A 17,991-nucleotide genomic window follows, 5' to 3' on the forward strand; every position below is an offset into this window, starting at 1 on the left:
TTGAGCACTCGTTGGCGTATCCCGCTGTTGAACATTTGATTGTGTACCCCACTGTTGAGCATTCGGTGGTGTTCTCCATTGATTAGCATTCGGTGGTGTGCCCCATTGTTGAGCATTCGACGGTGTGTTCCATTGCTGAGCATTCGGAGGTGTGCCCCATTGTTGAGCATTCGGTGGTGTGCCCCACTGTGGTGCAGTTGGTGGTGTGCCCCATTGTTGTGCAGTTGACGGTGCGCTCCACTGCTGTCCAGTTGGCGGTGTGCCCCATTTTTGCGCATTTGGTGGTGTTCCCCACTGTTGAAAACCAGGCTGTACACCCCATTGTTGTGGATTTGGCGGTGTGCCCCATTGTTGCGCATTTGGCGGTGTGCCCCAATGTTGTGCGTTTGGTAGTATTCCCCACTGTTGAAATCCATGACCCCATAAACCTGGTGAGCTTTGACCGCCAGAATTATTACCCACAGAAGATGAACTCCCAGGTGATAGTCCCAAACCCAACTGTTTTGGAATATCTTCGTTGTTTCGTGAAACACCAGTCATAGCTTCAAGCAATTTTAGTTTGTCCTCGTCAGTGCTTGAAGCTATATCAATAAAATACTTACGCCAAAATTTTAACTCTTGAAGTGTATTAAGATATTTCCAATAAAATTTAGTATGTTTTGTAACTTGTAGATTAAGGAATAACGCTTCCGCCTTTTTCCATTCATCGTAATCATCTTGATCAAACGCACCAGGAAGAAGTTGTTGTAGATTTTGTCGTTGAAAATCTCTAAACCCAGTAATAGTTTCTTGCATTGTTGTCTCAAATGATTGTTTTCGCCGACTTCCTCGTGAACCACTTCCAACATTAGTTCCTGAGCTTCCACCTGATCTATGCAAACTACCCCCTCGTCTGCCACTAGAGTGTGAACTACTCCCACGTCTCCCACGTTGTTCACCTCTTCCAATATTGATTCCAACTGCATCATGGGTAAATTCATTTGAAGGATGTGAATCATCATCTAGGTTGACCCGATACACTTCTTCATTTTCTTGTGTGTCTGGAACTTCAGTGTCTAGCATCTCATTCCCATCAAAATCTGAGTATCAATGTGTGGAGTCATCACCTCCTCTCTCATTCATTATCTCTTGTCTTCTTTGTCGTGCAGAATGTTGGGGTTGCGAGTATACATCATGTAACGCAAAATATCGTACCATTATCTCCCAAAATTTTGGCGGCTCTCGGTTGAACGATTTTGTTAATCTACATCCCTATTCAATATATATATATATGTATAATTATGTTAATTTTGTAATATGTATCTTAATAGTTGATAATGTAAATATAATATTTAGTGGTTATTACCGCTTCGTGATTATCCCACCACTCCGGAGATGCGTAAATCATTGATGTTTCAGGATCAACCGAAATACCGGTGGATTTCATCATAAACTTCCACATCTTGTATGATTTTTTGAATTCGTCGAGCTTATTTTTGAAAAACCCGTAAGTTATATTCATGTTAAATGCAAGATTGAATTGTTCAACGATATAATCTCTGCCAAGAGCCGTAGGATCTTTCAGAGTATACTTGTTCATAGAGATTGCATGATCAAACAATTCAATGAGTTTTTTCTCTTGTTCATATGTCCATTTGAATCTGTCCGTGCTCTACAAATTATAATATATATGTTTTAGCTAATATTTTTGCATATTTAAATTATTAAAATATTTAGAATTAAAACTTACTCTTGTTCTAGTTTCATTAGAAACATTTCGGCCTCTTTGTCTGGAAGAACTTGCACTGCCTCGATGACTAGACGACATTCTGCACTATTATACAAAACTATTAGTAAAAATTTTAAAAACTAAATCATAATTACATAATCATTTTGTTTATCCTAATTGTATTAGTATTAGAATCTATATATATATATATATTTAAAAAAAAAAATTTAAAATTTCTGAAAGAAGAAAAAAAAAATTATGTGTTTCACGTGCTTTGCTACTTAACCACTCAACCACTTAACCACTAAACCACTTAACAAACCACACCTACTTTGCTACTTCTGTGGTTCACGTGTGTATTCTAAAACGCACTTCCTGTTTCTTTTTTTATTATTTTTTTTACTTTTAAACCACATCATGTGTTTTGTATAGTTATTAGAGATGAATGGTACCATGATTTCTGTTCCGCCATGCGTTTTCGTTGTTCCACTCATAACATTCAATACCTATATATTTCTTTTATATTTTAAGGAAAAAATCTATATTATAATAGATCGATTTTTGGTCATAAGCATTTGTTATTTTATTCTTACATGCATACGCATTAATATACCAAGCCGGCTTTTGACAGTTGATTTGTCTAGCCTACTCTGTCATGTTAATTTTTACCACGGTTGATCCAATAAGATCAAGAACAAATACCAGAAGGTCCAGAACTGAATGAGAAAATCAGACGTGGTCAAGTCTGAATAATACAAATGAAAATATTATACCAATTCTCTAAAAAAAAAAAAAATTTAATCTACGTAACATTTATATCACTAAACTATACTCCCCATTCCCCAATACTATTGGAAACGAGCGAAACAAAAATATTAGTATAGTGGAATATGCCGGCCAAGCTAAGCTGAGCTGATAAGAGTAAGTCGAGCTAGTGGCGTGAGGCTGAGAAGTGGCGTGATGGAGAGGGTCACTGTCCGTGATTTTAAATGCTGGGCGCTGCGTGAAGGATTAGAAAAGCATCTAAGAATAGATGCTCTTTCTCAGCGTATCCACGTGTCAATTCTTCATTAGTTTACACGTCAAAAGCTAAACCAGCAAATACTTGCCGTTGGATTCATCTATCCAACACAAAAATTCGTGTGCCACACTTATGATAACGAAGATGCTAAACCGTAACGAACCAGCTTCTAACTTTTGATTAACAATCGGGATTTGATTAGAATTATCAGTGTCACATGCTTACGGAAATTAAATATTTGTTTATTTATTATACTTAAGTTAACATCAAAAAGATATTCAAAACTTGAGAATTAGATCATTGGTTTAGAGATAAACTATTTTATTGAAAATCAAAAGATCAAACTAATACACCATAGAAATAAATTATATAAGGCTTTCACGTGCTAAATCTCGAAGAACACGATTGGACAGAACAGCAAAACAGTAGCAATAAACCAATGGACATATGGAAACATCATATAAACTTTTTAAGATATCATTGGATAGTTAAACTAATTATTATTATAATGATTTTTGAATTATTTGGTTGTTAATATGGTCCACCCGGTCTCTTCTCCATCCAGATCCCGTTATCTGTATAGATTTCCGTCGGTCTCTTTACTAATTCTTTATTGATTTTCAATAATAATATATTTTATTATTCCCTGCTATTTTATTCTCTCTCAGCAATTTTATATTGGCTTTTGTGGTTTAAAATATTTCTGTTCGTCGTAATACATATCCAAATTCAAATAATAAAATATATCAAATTTACAACGAAAAAATCCAATACACTGTTAATATTCAACAATTGATGACACAGAATTGTGTATATTATCATTATTAGTACAAACTTTTTAGTTATAACATCAAATATATAAGTTTTACCAATCGCTCATTAGCTTTTTCGAAAATAGTCAAATTCGGTAAAAGTTAATATATATTTTGGAAAATTATAGTATTAGACCGCCAACAATTTACGAATTTGTAATGTGTTTAAAGGAAAAGTAGACCAAATTAAATTCGGCGTTGGAGGGGTCAATCTGATGGTTTTACTTCTGAGTTTTCAACTCGTGTTATTTGGGACAGGTTGCAAGTTACTTCTCCAACTGTTTCTTGGTTTGAAGTGGTGTGGTTCAAGGAGGAAATTCCTCGTTGTTCCTTTATTACATGGCTGTCTATGTTGGCTAGATTACCAACAAGAGATCAATTATTGTTTTGGGGTTTACAAGTGCCGGATTCTTGTGTTCTTTGTGCTGATGGTCTTGAATCCCACAACCATATGTTCTTTGACTGTCCGTTCGCGGTTCAGATATAGAACAAGTTCTGTGGGCGTTTTATCTCATCACCTCCTGCTCATCTCCAAGCAGCAGTGCTTATGTCTTCACAGTTTCAAGATCCTTATTCCTCTCAGGTTAAAGTGATTTTCAAACTGATTTTGCAGGTGATAATCTACAAAAGTGGCGGGAGCGTAATGCTCGTATCTTTAGAAATGTGTCTCTTCCTCCTCCGGCCTTTTTCAAGTTGGTTGATCGTTCTCTGCGTCTGCGTGACAGGCTACTCTCTTTTCCCCGGGATCCCTCTCAGGCACATTCGTTGCTCGAGTTGTACTTTTGGTTTGTTGATCCTTTTAGTTAACCTCCTTGTAATAAGTTGCTTTGCAACATCGTAAAAACTCAAAAAATGGTATGAATTTTAACATTTGCACCAAAAAATTAAATTTGGCGCAATAAAATTGAGGAACTAAGCCGAGGGGCCGACATTATATGGTTATGGGCCTTAAGGCCCATAATAAAGCCATATTAATCTGGACTTCACCAAACGAGATTATCAAAACCCCGTCACTAGTCGTCGTCGCCATCTCTTCGGGCACTCGCTTAAGATTCGATCAGAACCTGAAATTTCGCACGCCTCCGCTGATCGACGCGTTCATCGGAATATTCCATATTCGCCGCGATCAAATCTAAAGTATGGAATCTAGCTTAATTCGTCTTTCGTTATTTTCGATTTGGTTTTGCTGTATCTGTTCCCTTATCCGTTTTGATGTATTATTTGTTCAGAGAGGTTTTAGCTAGGGTTTAGGTGAATCTAATGGGGAAGAAGGAGAACGATATGTCAGCAATGGAGATCGACGATCCGAAGTCGGACGGCTCCGATCAGATCCTCCCTAGGTTCTCGATGAACGGTTAGTTTTTGTTTATTATGTCATTACTGTGAAGTTTATATCAATAAGTTTGTGAATGTGTGTGACATTGTATTTGGCTTTACAGTTCTGCAGCTGATGAAGACTTCTCAGGCTCAGCATGGTCTGCGTCGTGGTGACTATTCTCGTTATCGGTATTTATTATATCATACGCTAAGCTCATTGGCCAAAAAGAAGAAGTAATGGTTAATAATCTCTGTGTGTGTGTTTATCTTGTTTGTGTAGGAGGTATTGCTCGGCACGGTTGAGGAGGCTATACAAGTCCTTGAAATTCACTCATGGCCGTGGCAAATACACCCGACGAGCCATTCTTGAATCAACTGTCACCGATGTTAGGTACTCCTTCTGTTTCATTTTAATTGTTCGTTTTTATAGTTTGAATGCAAAAATTTATTAACAATATTCTCCTGTTTATTTTTCTATTGGTTGAAATATGATTAGGTGTATAGGTAATGATGTTCTTAAGTTGTTTGCATAAACCTAAAATGACAATTAAAATGAAACGGAAGGAGTATTTGTTTTGTTTTGTTTGAGATGTGTTACTTGCGTGCATACATTCATGGCTTGGTTTGATGTGAAGGCTTTAGTTGTTGCTTCCACCAAAGTGATTTTGTTGTACTCACATTACCTCTAATTGAGCTGGTGTTGTGTCTTTGTTTGAAATAGGTTTCTTCATGTGGTTTTCTACATGGCGGAAAGAGCATGGAGCCATGCGATGGAGAAAAGACAGCTACCAGATGGGCCTAATGCACGGCAGCGGATTTATTTGATTGGGAGGCTGAGGAAGGCAGTTAAATGGGCTACGCTTTTCTCAAGTTTGTGCTCTGTTAAGACAGATTCCAGGACATCTCTTGAAGCTGAGGTATTTAACTTATCTACTGCCTTGAATGGAAGAAGAGAATACCTCTGTTGTAGTCTTTAAGCTTAGTTGTTTGTGTACTCTATAAACGCACGACGTGAGTCTCATACTTTATCTTACACTTTTATAGGCATATGCTTCCTATATGAAAGGCACTATGTTGTTTGAGCAAGATCAAAATTGGGAAACTGCGTTGGCCTGTTTCAAAAACGCAAGGTTTGCTTTCTTCAGTATCCTCTTTTTGTAATTTGGTAGGTCTTGTTTCTGAAACTTATTCCACTTTGCAGAGCTGTTTATGAGGAACTAGGGAAATATGGTGATCTAGAGAACCAAGTTCTTTGCCGGGAACGAGTTGAGGAGCTTGAGCCTAGTGTTCAGTACTGCCTACACAAAATTGGCAAAGCAAACTTGCAGACATCTGAACTACTTCAGATTGGTGAGATGGAAGGCCCTGCCTTGGATCTTTTCAAAGCAAAGATAGAGGTACGTAACATATCAGTTTCTATCAGCCTCACCACCGAAGCAATCGAATCTTGTCCACATATTTGCTGAAGCAAAAATTTGTCTTGTTAGTTTTTTCATCTGTTGTTAGAAACTTAAGAGTCCGATTTGACCTTTGACACACCTAAATACTAATTACATGTATACGATCTTGGGTACTCTTGAGTCTTGAGTGTCTTGCACTGGTTCAGTGGTGAACTATTTCTCAGGTCTGTCTGACATTTTTGGATTAATATGATGTATATTGTTTACTGTCACGTAGGCTGCTATGGAAGAGGCCAGATCTCAACAAGCTGCATCTCTTACAGAGTTTAATTGGCTTGGCTACAGATTTCCAGTTTCCAACCCAAAATCTCGGGTTTCTATTTTAAAAGGTTCGACTAACTTTTTCATATACTGTCTTTTGAACTACTTTAATATGCTGAATAATCATGTCTGATCTAGGAAATGTTAGGCTTACCTTAATCTTGTAGTTACTGTTGTGCGTTACCCTATTAATAAACCTGCCTTTATAGAACATTGAGCATCTCTTCTGCGACTCTCACTCGTTTGTTCCTTGTTCGTTCAGCTCAGGAACTTGAGAAGGATCTACAGGGCCCAACAGCAGAATCGCTCCCTGCAGAGAAAAAGCTAACCATATTTGATAAACTATTCACTGCATATAATGATGCGAGGAACACCATACGCAGTGACTTGGTGAGTCAATTTACAAGAGATCCTCTTATTTATTGATTGGGTTCACCGAATAGCCTTTTGAAATTTTTAGAAAACGGTAGACAAGTTTATGAAAGAGTTGTTTTGGGGGTGTGTTGATGTTTCTTTGATTGATTTTACTAAGGAGCATACAAATTCTAGGTAAGTGCAGGAAATGCTGAGTCTGTTAAAGATGAGCTAAATGGTCTGGACAAAGCTGTTGGAGCTGTGCTAGGACAGAGAACCATTGAAAGGAACCAGTTGTTGGTTAAAATAGCAAAGAGTAAACTAAACAGGAAACGTGATGATAAGAATGAAAAGGTTACTAAGCCTGAGGAGCTTGTTCGATTGTATGACCTTTTATTACAGGTTAACCACTGTTCCACCTTTTTTTTTTCCTTCAAAATCGGATTTTGTTCGTCAAACCATCGACATCTCACCTGCATTTATTTTTCTCAGAATGTGGCTGATCTTTCTGATCTCATTAGCTGTGGACGAGACAGGAAACCTGAAGAGATTGCCTTCGAAGAAGAGTGTGAGCGCAAAAGCTTAGCCTTTCGTGCTGAAAGGTTTAGTTCTTCACCTTTACATTTCACTTGATTTTAGCACCTTTATTTAGAGTTGAGCTCCTCCATTAATAAAGTTTATTCACTAAATTAGGAATCTGATTCCTGGTCAGTGGTCACTGATCGTCTTCACCTACTCTTTGATACATATTATAACCACTTATTAGCTTCTTTAGTCCCTGTCTCGAGATATTCACACAGTTCTTTCCAATTGAGAAAACTTAATAAGAAGAGTTACTTTCAAATACTGACTGATGCATTCTTCTGGAATCGCATTTCAGGTGCTTCTACTTGGGAAAGTCTTATAGTCTAGCAGGGAAAAGGGTTGAAGCATATGCCTTGTTTTGTCGTGCCCGGTCTCTTGCTGAAGATGCCCTGAACAAGTTTCAGAGCATAGCAAACAAAGACGAGGTATCCACTTATCACTTTATTTACTACCTCCTTCAAGGTCACTTAATAGCAATACTGAAATATTCATATCATAGATGTTGTATCCACTAATTCTTGTTTTATAATAATTATCAGGGAATAATCCAGGAACTGAAGACACTGAGCAAAGAATGCAGAGCTAGTAGTTGCATAGAACATGCGACGGGGATAATGGAAGAAGAGAAGGCGCCAGAGAATCTGTCAAAGAAAATCTCAACTATATCACTAAACGATACAGCCACCAAGGTACAATCTCTCTCGCTATTTTACATCCTGTTTCCACTCCAGCGGTTTGTGGTCGTGAGATTTTTAGTAATTTTGTAGTCTTGCAGTGTCTCATGATAATGAAATTTGCACTCTGATGTTTTTGTTTTGCTTTCCCTTCTTATTGTTAAACCTCAGGCGGAGAAATACTTGTTAGACAAACTAGATGTGTATGAATCAGCGGTTGGAGATGCAAACACAAAGATGGCCCCAAAGATTGAAAGGTTCCCACCAGCATTCCAATCGATACCTCGTAATCCAATTGTGCTAGACCTCGCCTACTATTGCGTAGAGTTCCCGGTCCTTGAAGAGAGGATGAAGAAAGTCCGGGGAGGTTTCTTGAGGTTTTTCAGATCAGGTTAAAAAAAAGAATCTCTGATTTATTAGTGTCCTTTTGTTTTCACCACACTCTCTGAAACTACTTGTTTTTGCTCTTTTAGCTTTCGAAAAAAAAAAACAGCCAGATGCATCAGATTTTTTATTTATTTTTTTTAGACTATCACAATTAATTAGACTTGAGTAATATATTTTGCTCTTCCTTGACACTTTAAAATTTTGGAAATATATTAGAAATTTGCTGTTTTCTTTGCTCTATAAAACGTCAATGGAGCATTAGCCTGATTCGGTTAAATCCCTTCACCGGTTAAGCAGTGTTCTACCCGGGACCAATATTATCAACGCTGTAGTTTTAACAAAAATTAGGCTTGGAGGATTTGTGTGTGTGTGCGCTACGTATTACTTAATTTAACTTGGATAACTGCTCTATAATTTAATTTTATAAGGTTGATTACAATTGGTTAAATACGGATCCAGATTTTTAGTTTCTCACACGTTTAGAAAGTTCTCTCTGGGAAGTCAACTCTCTGGGACCATTCCGTCTCTTGCCTAATTTAATCATCATCACCCCTACCAATACCAGTTTAACGCATCACTCTCCTTCATTTAATTAATAGGTTATACCACACAATCTAATGTTATTGCAATCACTAGTCTTTTAAGTGTTTCATCATATCTTAAACTTTTATCACAATTCACAATTCACAATTCACAAAGCATATAATCACATTATTTTTTAATGGATTTCTGTTGAATAAACAAATAGTAATAATTATTTATATATAAATGACAGGCATGGAAGGTTTCAGAGGTTTTGTTTGAACACGATCACCACAACATCAAAAGAGTATTTTGTATTTTTGTATTTTGTGTTTTTGTTTTTGTCCATCGCACGATCTTTCCCTTATTTTCCGCCCATATTCCCCACTTCCCAATCCCCAAAAAAGGCTTTTCGATTTTCCAAAAAAGACAAAAACACTTTTCATTTGGTTTTTGTGTGGGAAGAAAAGAAAAAAAACACCGTTATTAGCTCTGTCCGCGTGGAGGAAGAAGACGACGACGGAGGAAGAGGAGGTGGATCGGTTCTGTATACCCCGGTGAAGAAAAATGCATTTCGCTAAGCTCGATGATTCGCCTATGTTCCGTCAACAGGTTTGTTAATTTTTTCTTTTTAAAAAAAAAAATAAATTCTGTGATCCGTTTCGATCGTCTATGCATATTATATTCCATTGCTCAACAGACACAGAGAGAGTTAGGGATAGATTCAATGTAAAATCTCTCGTGCCATTCTATGATCAAACAATTTTTTTCGAAAAAATTTGAATACATTGAGGGAATAAACCCCAATACGGCGAACCCTGGTTCGAACTCCGCTGGCCACACGGGATATAGCCTATTGCTTTTGGTTCATTTGAATGCCCAGGAAAGAGTGTATCCGTGGGCTGTACCTCCACCCGGAGTTAGGTCTATGTCTTTAATAGACCCGGATTTAACCTTTTTGTTTCACAGAAAAAAAAAAACATGGATGAAGAAGCAATGTATCAGGAATTTGCAAATTATTGTTTAATCTAATATTCAGTAAATAGCTAGGCGGTAATTAGTCGTTGTTTAATAGGGGATTAATGTTTAGACTGTTTTTACAAAAAAAAAAAATGTTTGTAATTGTAAAGCCCGCATGAGGCATTGTGTTGAATCTGCAACTAAAGTTTTTTTGTTGTTGTGTAAACAAGATGCAATCTATGGAAGAGAGTGCAGAGCTGCTGCGAATGCGATGCTTAAGGTTCTACAAAGGATGCAGAAAATACACGTACGTTTTTTTTTTTTATTATTATGACATTTCTCAAAATTTGTTATAAGAAAATTTTGTGAATTCTGATAGGGAGGGACTCGGAGAAGGGTATGATTCAGATATTGGCTTTGCAAATGCACTTGAGTCTTTTGGAGGAGGCCATAATGATCCTCTATGTGTTGCTTTTGGAGGTACCTACCTCTCTCCCTTTGTTTCTCTCTTTATAATCTGGATTCTTTCGTTTAAGGCAATATGTTGTCTTTCTCAGGTCCTGTAATGACGAAATTCACTATTGCGCTACGAGAAATTGGGACGTACAAGGAAGTTCTTCGTTCTCAGGTACTACTAAAATCCATAACTAGCCTACGATGTTATTGAAGAGATGTTCTTGGTCACTTTGGTTTTGTAGAGACAAGTTTATTTTTGTTTGTCCTTTGATATTATTGAAGAGATGCATAACTGAACTATGATGTCTTGTCTAACACTTTACAGGTAGAACATATGCTGAATGATCGGTTGCTTCAGTTTGTGAATGTTGATGTCCAAGAAGTTAAGGTATATTCATAGTAATACATACCTCGAAACATTTTTCTCCGACTTATATACATCTTTAACTCTCTCACACAGGAAGCACGTAAACGGTTTGATAAAGCTTCCATTATATACGACCAGGTGCGTTACATTACTTGGTTGTTCACCACAAACATTCTGCCTGTTTGAAAAATTACATATTCATCATTTATGTGCATGTGAATGGAACAGGCACGAGAGAAGTATCTTTCACTAAGGAAGAGTACACGGTTGGATGTGGCTGCCACTATTGAGGAGGTAATGTACAAATCTTATTACTATTTCACAAATCAACCTTCACTTTAACTAATTTTGGTAGAGAGGCATTTCAGGACCTACATAGCGCAAGAACGACGTTCGAGCAAGCCCGGTTTCATCTGGTAACCACTTTTTTATTCTAATGCTAAGAGAGTTTCATGATAAACTTACATAGTGTTTGTTTACTTCCATATGGCCAGGTTAGTGCACTCTCTAATGCGGAAGCTAAGAAGCGTTTTGAGTTTTTGGAAGCAGTGAGCGGGACAATGGATGCTCATCTCCGTTTCTTCAAACAGGCAAGCTAATTCAGTAAAAGCAATTTTAAGAAGCAACAGCACAAAAACTTTTACCTGGAACCGATGAGTTTGGTTTTGCAAGAAACCTATCATACAATGCTCTTTTCTAGGCTTGCGGGTTCGGTTATTCGGTTTTCGCTTAGTTCGGTTCGACATAAATCTTACCGAATTAACCCAAAATAGAGCTCGGTTCAGTATTCGGTTAGTCCGGTTTTCAAAAATTTACCTGAGTTTTTGGTTTTGTTTAGATTTTGGTTTAATTTTATTAAAATTTTGGATAAATTTGGTTAGTTTGGTTCGGATTTTTGGTTAGTTCGGTTCAGATTTACGATATAGCTTGGGTATATTTTTTTTCTTTTTCTAAAATAATAAAACCTAAGTAATCCATTGCCGAACCGGAAAACCGATTTATTTTAGAAAACCTACCGAAATGAACCAAACTTCTAACCGAACTAACCGAAATTTGGGTTCGGTTCGGTTCAAAATTCCATGCCTACTCTTTTCCTGTTTCTACTACTTGATTCGCTTTCTCACAAGTGACTCTCTCTTTCAGGGATATGAGCTACTGCATCAAATGGAGCCTTTTATTAACCAGGTCTGATACTACATGACTCTTTGTAGCATGATTGTTTATGTCCTTCGAATTTCTGAGCCGTATCTCAGGAATATATGTTCAATTGAAATTCTTATTGCAGGTGTTGGCTTATGCACACCAGTCCAAAGAATGTGCAAACTACGAAATGGCATCACTCAATGAAAAGATGCAGGAATACCAAAGGCAAGTTGATCGAGAAACTAGAAACTCATGTGGTTCTCCAACAGGAGACGGCATGAGACACAACTCAAGAAACTCACAAAAGGTTATAGAGGCTGTCATGCAATCTGCTGCAAAAGGAAAAGTAAGGGAATAAAACCTTTTGTAATGAGACTTACACATACCTCATATATCCTTATATACTGTTTTGTCTTCCTACAGGTTCAGACTATAAGACAAGGGTATCTGTCTAAACGTTCCTCAAACTTGAGAGGCGACTGGAAAAGAAGGTTCTTCATCCTTGATAGCCGTGGGATGCTTTACTATTACCGCAAGCCATGGAATTGGTCTTCAGTAAGTTGCAAAAACTTATAAAACAATTTTGTTTCTGTTCCTTCACAGAGAAAACATATCTTAAAACATTGTGTTTCTATTTGATATCAGAATGGAAGCAGGTCTGTTGTTCATAGGAATATGACTTCAGAGAACAGTCCAGGGCTGCTAAGTAGATGGCTGTCTTCTCATTATCACGGCGGTGTGCACGACGAAAAGCCAGTTGCACGCCACACTGTGAATCTGCTTACCTCGACCATTAAAGTTGATGCAGATCAGACTGATCTAAGATTCTGCTTTCGGATCATTTCACCAACCAAAGTTTATACATTGCAGGTATATTAAAGAGAACATGGTAAAAGATCTTCTGTTTCTTTACCTATAGAAGCTTACCATTGTTATTGATATAGGCAGAGAATGCGCAAGATCAGATGGACTGGATCGAGAAAATAACTGGAGTTATTACTTCTTTACTAAGCTTCCAAACACCTGAAAGAGCAATCATGGTAAGATTCTATATGATACTACTGTTAGATCTTTCTTGTGTGACACGTTATCTGTAATTCACTTATAATATCATTATTACAGCATCTTTCTACAGTGGATGGAGACACTTTCTCTGCAAGTGATTCAGGTTCTTTAGCAGATCCATATGATTTCGAGCAGGCGGAAGGTAGAGATTCCATAGTTGAGAACCCCATGACAGGAGGGAACCGTTCGAGGTTCTCAGGGTGCTTGCAGCAACATGATATGACGAAGACTGAAAAGCCAATTGATGTGTTGACAAGAGTGTTGGGGAATGAGAAATGTGCAGATTGTGGTGCTCCTGAGCCTGATTGGGCCTCTTTGAATCTCGGTGTCCTCATATGTATTGAGTGTTCTGGTATACATCGTAACCTTGGTGTTCACATTTCAAAGGTAAACCATTAAAAAATTTCAATCTCTCTCGGTCTTCTCCAAGGTTCAAGAAATAGCTAGGCGGTAACTAATTATTCGGGGCCTAGACTTGATGTAGGTGTTAACTAATTATTAGTTTATTTTTATATATTTTATATTTACATTAGATATTTTAGTTTTGGGGTTTAGTTATAAAATTATTTTTGATGAATTATAAAAATTAAATATACAAAAAAAAACTAGATAAGATTGTCGATTCGCACTAATATTATTACTTAATTCAACTAATTTAGATCGATTTTGACCAATTTTAACCGGTTTAAACCGATTTGAGTTGCATAAATCGGATTTTAAGAAATCGTTTCAACTACACAGATTTTTAGAACATTGGTCTTCTCACAAGAATGTAGTCTTGAAGTTTCCCATTTTTAAAATAGCTCTATAAATTTGTATGAAGTATTCAACCTTGTCATGCAGGTCAGATCGCTCACACTTGATGTTAAAGTATGGGAACCATCGGTGCTGACGTTATTCCAGTCGCTAGGTAACGTATATGTAAACTCAGTGTGGGAGGAGTTGTTGAACTCAGAGAGTAGACCTTCTAGTGCTAGTAGGTCTTCAGGGTAAGTGACTACCTATTCTGATAAGTTGTATTATTACTACTTCTTACATGTATTTACACTCTATTCAAACTTTTTTTCTATTTACTAGCACTCCCAAGGCTGATCGACCAAGAAAGTTTCTTGTAAGGAAACCTGGTTTCAATGATCCCATCTCTGTGAAAGAGTTATTCATCCACGCAAAGGTTTTATTATTAAGCAGAGTTTTTTAAAGGTCTCATGTATGTCCAATGTTCAAAAAAATCGTTAGTCAGTAATTAGGCGCTTTATACGGGGTTATTGATTAGGCGGGCTCCCTAGAGCAATTTTTTTGAACGCCTAGACTGATTTTCTTAAAAATCGTTTAAAAAATCGTTTTGTTTAGAGTCTATTGCTAATATTAATGGCTAATTGCAGTACTCAGAGAGGATATTTGTCCGAAAAGCAACAGACAGTCAGCATTTCCAAGCAGTATTCCAAGAGATTTGGGAGAATGTCCGAGCCAACGACAAGAAATCAGTTTACAAACACATTGTCTGCTCCGAAGCAGATGTGAATGCGCTACGTGGACAAGCGTCCTACACCGTGTCTTTACCCTTAGCAAAGATGATGCAACTGGACGCCAAAGAGGAAACCCTTGAAGCCAAGTTCAAGAGCATTGAAAAGGAGTTTCAAGAGAAACCAGAAGGAACTTCAAGAAGAGACAGTGAAAGTATGGTCAGAGAAGAAACTTCAAACGACTGCTCTTTGCTTCACCTTGCTTGTCTCTCTGCGGATATCGGTATGGTGGAGTTGTTGCTTCAGTACGGTGCGAAAGTAAATGCAACAGACTCAAAAGGTCGGACTCCACTTCATCATTGCATCATCAGCAGGAGATACGCTATTGCAAGGTTGCTGCTTATGAGGTAAAAATCCATCTTGAGATTTCATTTATTACTAGTATTGAACTATACAAACGTTATAAGTCTGGTGCAAATGGTTTGATCACAGGGGAGGAGATCCAAATGCTGTGGATAAAGACAATAACACACCGGTCAAATATGCTTCTGAGACAGACCTTAATGACAGTGAGCTAATTGCTTTATTAACGGACTCCAAAAGATGATAACCATTTGAATTGCTTATCACACGGAAAGCAAAATGGTATAGCACTAGAAGAGTGTTGCTCTACTGAACTCTTTGCGCCTTTTAGTTCGTTTCATTACTCATATTTTTGTTCATGAAGAGCGTAGAGAATGCATGTAAAGATTTGTTTTGGTGCTTGCTAGGTTCATATACTGGTGTACATATGGTCTTTTTGGTTTCTCAAATCTTTTTTTTTTGGTTGTTGGTGTAATGAAAAGACAAAGACACCATTGTGTGTGTTCTTCTGTTCAGCTTTATGTTCTCAGACGGAACTTTGTGATTTACCAATTTTTTAGAAATTATTTAAAATATATCTTTTATGAAGTGCTATGTTATTATTTATCGAGAGACTTTGAATTAAATAGTATTGTGTAGCTCTCAAGAAATTGATATATATTATGGGAAAGATATGATGAAGATCTCCACTAAGTGGAAAGTTTCAAATGATGCATGAATGTTTACCCAGATACATAGTGTGTGAAATGCATGGTTTGACCAAGTTTCTTTCTTGTTTTGTTTTTACGTACGTGTGAGCCAAAAGTCGACGAGTGTGGGTAAACATAAACTAATAATAAAACATTTGTTTTATAATTATAGAACGTGTTCTAATTATTTTCACAATATGTGGTCATGTGCTCTACTAAAAAGATTCATGAAATACAAGACAAATATGTATAAATTTAATACAAAAAATCTTTTAATTGGTGAAGTATATGGTTAACAACTTTAGATGTGTGTTTTATGATTTCGAGTGTTTTCAAATTTATTGTTAATCATGAATGCATTATTTCACTCAAACTTGGATCAGACAACACGCTAAACAACATCTTTAATCATTCAAAGTTTCAAACTACTAACTATGATTGGGGACTTAGCGTTGATTGGGTAGAATTAGTATTTACTGTGGATAAAGCGAACGCTCTCGATGAAACTTGCGTTCTAGATCTTTAAATATATGATAACATCGACAAGTAATCATAGTCGTTGTATGGTCTAGTTTGGATGCGAATTCAAGTTCAATGTTCCAATTACCAAATACCAACTTGAAGTAACACATAATGGCCAGAGTAGGAAATTCAATATTATAAGATAAATTATTACTGAAATGTTGCTTTTTACTATTGTCACATTTCTCAAAGTTGATTATACACACAAGAAAATAAATTGAATGATTGTGTTGGAAGCAAGGAAGCACTGACTAGAGAAAACAGCTTAATCAAGCACCACTAAAATCTTATTAGACGGAGTCAGCGTCATTAGATACCATTAATTTATTGTTAATGACCCATCTACCAAAGTTTGATTGATAAACTAGTGCATTCTATTTTAATAACCACTGAGTCGATTGATAATTTAAATTACAATAATTAGTGTTCTTTTGCGGTCAAAGAAAACGATTAAAGTAATTTTCTTAAAGTGATGTTTAGACAGAAATAGTATACCTTCATCGAGAAAGAGAAATTTTCCAAATTCAGTTAGCAAACAGTTAGATTATGCAAAATATTATTTACCTTGTCTAACCAAAAAAAAAAACTAATAAACTTTTATAGTTACAGGATTTTTTTTCATTTTAAAAATTACATGACGTGAACATTTACATATTTTTTGAACTTTGTAAACATTTTCATTTCCATTTGAATTGCTTATCACACAGAAAGCAGAATGGTATAGCACTAGAAGAGTGTTGCTCTATTGAACTCTTTACGCCCTTTAGTTCGTTTTCTACTCATATTTTTTGTTCATGAAGAGCGTAGAGATCATGCATGTAAAGATTTGTTTTGGTCCCAGCTAGGTTGATATACTGGTTTATACTCTGGTGTACATATGGTCTTTTTGGTTTCTTAAATCTGTTTTTGTTGTTGGTGTAATGAAAAGACAATGACACCATTGGTGTGTGGTTCTTCTGTTAAACTTTATGTTCTCAGACCGAACTTTGTGATTTACGATTTTTTAGAAAGTATTCAAAATAATTTTTTTTTGAGTGCTATGTTATTACATTGAATTAAATAATATTGTGTAGGTCTCAAGATGTTGAATTATAGAGGAGTTAGAGCATCATTAATCCGGAGTTCTTATGATGGAGTTCTTAGCGGAAGTTAAAAAACTGTTTCTTAACTTCCGCTTAAAACCCTATCCTAATAACTCCGGGTTAATCATGATCTCATGTTACGGATATGGTGAAGATCCCCACCTCCACTAGAGTGGAAAGTTCAAATGGTGCATGAATGTTTACCCAAATACGTAGTGCGTGAAATGCATGGTTTGACCAAGTTTCTTTCTTGGTTTGTTTTAACCAAACAAAAATTAGAAAAGTCGACGAGTGTGGGTAAACATAAACTAATAATAAATAATTATAGAACGTGTTCTAGTTAATAACACAACATGCGACTGTGAGTGAATGATTTACATGAATACATGACGTTTTTTTTTTTTTGCTAAAAAGATATTGGTATACACAAGTAGGTGTAAAAAGATATTGCGGGTAACCTTGATATGATCAAAGATTCATTAAAAACATCTAGAAAAATATGTATAAATTAAAAAAATTAACTCTTTCAAGTAATGAACTACGGTTAACAACTTTAGATGTTAGTGTTTATGGTTTCAGAGTGTTTTCAAAATTATTCTTAATCATGAATGCATTATTTCACTCAAACTTGGATCAAATAACACGTTAAACCTCTTTCAAAAAAAGCTCCGTCCTTTCTCCTCTTCTCTGTCTCGCCTTGTCACTTAGCCATGCCTCCGAAAAAGAAGAAAAAAACTCGTAATCTCCTCCGGGGCTCTTCGAAGATGGCCCGTCTCCAAG

The 17,991-nt window shown here is 36.5% G+C and overlaps 2 protein-coding genes and 1 pseudogene across 2 annotated transcripts; 2 read left to right on the top strand and 1 right to left on the bottom strand.

Annotated features, from left to right (window-relative positions):
- The window catches only part of LOC106324555, a 3,150-nt pseudogene extending 1,341 nt beyond the window's left edge, over nt 1–1,809 (bottom strand).
- Nucleotides 1,810–4,548: 2,739 nt separating this feature from the next.
- On the top strand, nt 4,549–8,763 carry LOC106321718 (signal recognition particle subunit SRP68-like). The gene is made up of 14 exons (XM_013759965.1): nt 4,549–4,678; nt 4,771–4,895; nt 4,981–5,047; nt 5,139–5,249; nt 5,580–5,775; nt 5,903–5,988; nt 6,060–6,255; nt 6,536–6,647; nt 6,842–6,969; nt 7,129–7,335; nt 7,426–7,535; nt 7,814–7,943; nt 8,058–8,207; nt 8,364–8,763. The coding sequence occupies exons 2-14, from the start codon at nt 4,802–4,804 to the stop codon at nt 8,586–8,588; spliced, it is 1,812 nt and encodes a 603-aa protein (XP_013615419.1). The 5' UTR covers nt 4,549–4,678; nt 4,771–4,801; the 3' UTR covers nt 8,589–8,763.
- Nucleotides 8,764–9,369: 606 nt separating this feature from the next.
- LOC106322795 (ADP-ribosylation factor GTPase-activating protein AGD1) lies at nt 9,370–15,444 on the top strand. The gene is made up of 19 exons (XM_013760930.1): nt 9,370–9,713; nt 10,292–10,368; nt 10,441–10,541; nt 10,619–10,689; nt 10,843–10,905; nt 10,978–11,022; nt 11,113–11,178; nt 11,253–11,300; nt 11,379–11,474; nt 12,028–12,069; nt 12,170–12,373; nt 12,451–12,582; nt 12,673–12,897; nt 12,972–13,067; nt 13,150–13,479; nt 13,936–14,081; nt 14,170–14,263; nt 14,475–14,962; nt 15,048–15,444. The coding sequence occupies exons 1-19, from the start codon at nt 9,669–9,671 to the stop codon at nt 15,160–15,162; spliced, it is 2,484 nt and encodes an 827-aa protein (XP_013616384.1). The 5' UTR covers nt 9,370–9,668; the 3' UTR covers nt 15,163–15,444.
- The last annotated feature ends 2,547 nt before the right edge of the window (nt 15,445–17,991 follow it).

The sequence above is a fragment of the Brassica oleracea genome, chromosome C2 (genome assembly GCF_000695525.1).
Source record: "Brassica oleracea var. oleracea cultivar TO1000 chromosome C2, BOL, whole genome shotgun sequence".
Taxonomy (NCBI): Eukaryota; Viridiplantae; Streptophyta; class Magnoliopsida; order Brassicales; family Brassicaceae; genus Brassica; species Brassica oleracea.